General features: G+C 32.5%; 1 protein-coding gene across 1 annotated transcript; it reads left to right on the top strand.

Moving 5' to 3' along the window:
- The first annotated feature begins 1706 nt into the window (after positions 1–1706).
- On the top strand, positions 1707–2546 carry LOC111370302. Its single transcript, XM_022991974.1, has one exon. The coding sequence runs from the start codon at positions 1888–1890 to the stop codon at positions 2353–2355; it is 468 nt and encodes a 155-aa protein (XP_022847742.1). The 5' UTR covers positions 1707–1887; the 3' UTR covers positions 2356–2546.
- The last annotated feature ends 491 nt before the right edge of the window (positions 2547–3037 follow it).

The raw sequence follows: 3037 nt of genomic DNA, 5'->3' as shown, positions 1-3037 counted from the left end.
CTTCCTCTTTTCCTAGAGGTAGTAATTTCTCATATTCTTTTAGTAACTTGATTCCCCATGGGAATGGTAACTTGGTAAAGTAAAACCTTAAAATAGGTTTATTTTCCTGGTAGTCTCCTTGATTAAATATATAGTATAATTCTTCAAATTTACATGTATATCTTTCTAACTCACACATATCACATATCTTTAAATTTTCCATTAAAATCATTCCTTGGTTATATTCATCTTGTTTTCTTTCTTCTTCATTAGAAGCATACCTATCTCCTAAGAATTCTGTTCTTAAGATTTTTTCAAATCTTTTTAATATTTCCTGTATATTTTGTTCATTTAAAGTATTTCTATTATCTAATACCTCAGTTCTGTTTGTTTCATATTTTATTCTTCCTTTAATAATTTCTGATAACTTTCTCCACCATTCAGAAACAATTCCTCTGAATGTATGTTCTATAAATCCAAAAGCTGTATATGTTTCCCATTTGTTAAATTGTATAGCTAAATCTGTACTTTTTATCCATGTTTCAATAGCTTTATCTTTATCTACGCAGTCTAAATCTAACCATACTCCCGTTGTGTGAATTGGTTCATTATAAGATTTCATTGGATTTATTTCTTTTATGGATTGTTTTCTTACATTTCCAGTGTATCTTTTCTGTGTTTTTCTATATTGATTAAGACCATCTTTCTGTGGTATTGGAGTATAATAAGGATAATCTTGTTCTTCATCACTACTGAATTCTACTTTTATATCATGACTTGAAGATGGATTAGTGTTCATTTTTATATTTTCCATTTTTTCAGTTAATTCTTCTAACTGTTTTTTATATTCTTCATACCCTTCTCCTGTAGATTCTAAGAATTTTTGTTCTATTTCTTCTACATCTGTAATCATGTATTGTTTTTCTTCATGTTTTTTCCCTTTATTATTTTCTTTTTGTGTTATCCTAAAATCTTGGGGTGGATTAATTATAATCCTATTTTTTCCTCTAAGGTTTTTATCTAATAGGGCATTTCCTATTTGTAGATTATGTTCTAGATTCTCTAATCTTTTATGTATATCCCCAAAATTTTCATTTGTGGTATTCTTAGGTAAATAAGGATAACTAGGTTTTTTATGTTTTTCAACTTTTTTCAAAAATTCTTCTATTATATTTTCTTCATCTACTATATTCATCATAATTTTTGGTTCGTAATCTGGCTCTGATATCATTTCGTCGGAGTGTGCAACGGAGGGGTTAATATTTTTGAGCCAATTAAATTCTTCATAAGTATTTAAAATATCACAATAAAATTTATAAAATTCACTATTTTTTACCAATATTTTTTCTTGAATAATTATGTTTAATTTTTCAATTCTCCTTCTTAAATTAAGAATTAATTTATATATATCTTTTTCCATTTTGATTGCTTCATTATCTATGGAATCATCTTTATTTTTTAATTTTGGGTCTAAATATTCTATAAAGAAGTCTTTCAGATCTTCTTCCAAATAGGTTAATTCATTTTTTGTAGTGGTTTTTAGGTCAATAAAATTTTGTATAATATTTGGATCTAAATTTATTAAAGAATTTTGATCTATATTTCTTTGAGGACTTATTTGAAGATTTTTAGACATTATAGTGGCTTTGGTTGCAATTTATCTGTTAAGGGTATTTTTGGAAAATTGATTGTTTGGAGACTAATTTTCAAATGTTTTTATTTCTTAGACTAATTTGGAAAATCCTCCTTCTATTTAGGCTATTAAACTATATTTCCTCCCGTTAATTACTATTTGCATGCCCTAAAATCACCTGAATAATAATTCTTTTGAGGTAACAAATTTGTCCACTTCATCTCCTTATCCGATTAAGCCACCACTGCGTGGAACTTCCATCCTGTTAACCGGACATGATGGAAAACTCAACATGGGAGCAAAAACTCAATGTCTTAACCCACGTCTTAACCTACCCAACAACCACACCACCTCTTCATTCCCAGTACTTCGTAGCCACCCAACTCCCCTGCTACCTCAATTGGGATTACCCACCGCTTCTCTGTCGCCACGCCTCCGCCGCTTCGCAGCCTCTCCTCTTGAAGTGGGCTTTCTCTCAATTCCTCAAAAGGGTGTCAAGATTTGGGCTCCCTCACACCTCCTGGCGGTCCAAGTGTCCATTTCAGCAGCCGCCACCACTGGTACTGGCCAAGGGAGTGGAGGAAGCACGGTGGGGTGAAGAAGAAAGGAGACAATATGTGTGGAAAAGATTGAGAAGGAAACGCCTTGGGAGTAATGTTAACCCTATTATTCCAATTCTACTCCCAAATCTCTTGTTGTTCTTATTTTTGTTTTGGGATCCGATCCCTCTCGATGAGACCTGAATTATTGAGATAGGTGAAAGCTGTTTGATTTCTGTAAATTTTGTTATTTTAGTTTGAGTTTTGCTGCTCACTTGGGCCTGTCAAATGCCTTGTTAGAATAGCAAAACTCCCTTCAATTTGTATTGGAGATAAATACTATTTATGTTAATTTATGTAGCACAATTTTTAAGGAATTTATGTTGTCTTGGAGATGCCCCTACTCTGCTCAGCTAGTTGGTGTTCCATGTGTTATTGGTAATAAAATGTCAACTACCATCATTAATCCTAATTTTGATATTGGATACTTATATTAGTCGATATATTTTGTTGTACTAATATAATACATTAACTTGAGCCTTGATATTTGTCATCATAAAGCATATTAAGAGTGGATGAAATATCAAAATTGCTACCGTTTGTAACTTAACCAAATTGTCCGAAAATAGCATACGAAAAGTCTACTTTGACTTTTTGCCGAATTGTCCACATTATTAGGCATCCGATACATGGAGGTGGAGACGCCCATAGTGATAGCAGTGGGCCGAGCCGAGCCTTTAGCCCACGAGCTCAGCTCGGCCCATGAGCTCGTGAGTTTACAAGCCACGATTTTTTTTTATTATTTTTTTTTTTTGGATTTTTTTTACTTTTCTTTACATTTTTTTATGAACTGGGCTCGACGAGCCAAGTAAGCTCGGCTCGTGGG

This window comes from Olea europaea, chromosome 21 (assembly GCF_002742605.1).
Source record: "Olea europaea var. sylvestris chromosome 21, O_europaea_v1, whole genome shotgun sequence".
Lineage (NCBI taxonomy): Eukaryota > Viridiplantae > Streptophyta > Magnoliopsida > Lamiales > Oleaceae > Olea > Olea europaea.
This window is presented reverse-complemented; position numbering and strand designations above follow the sequence as displayed.

Excerpts from the sequence above, each read along its gene's own strand:
- LOC111370302 (XM_022991974.1), top strand. The coding sequence starts at position 1,888 with ATGATGGAAAACTCAACATGGGAGCAAAAACTCAATGTCTTAACCCAC.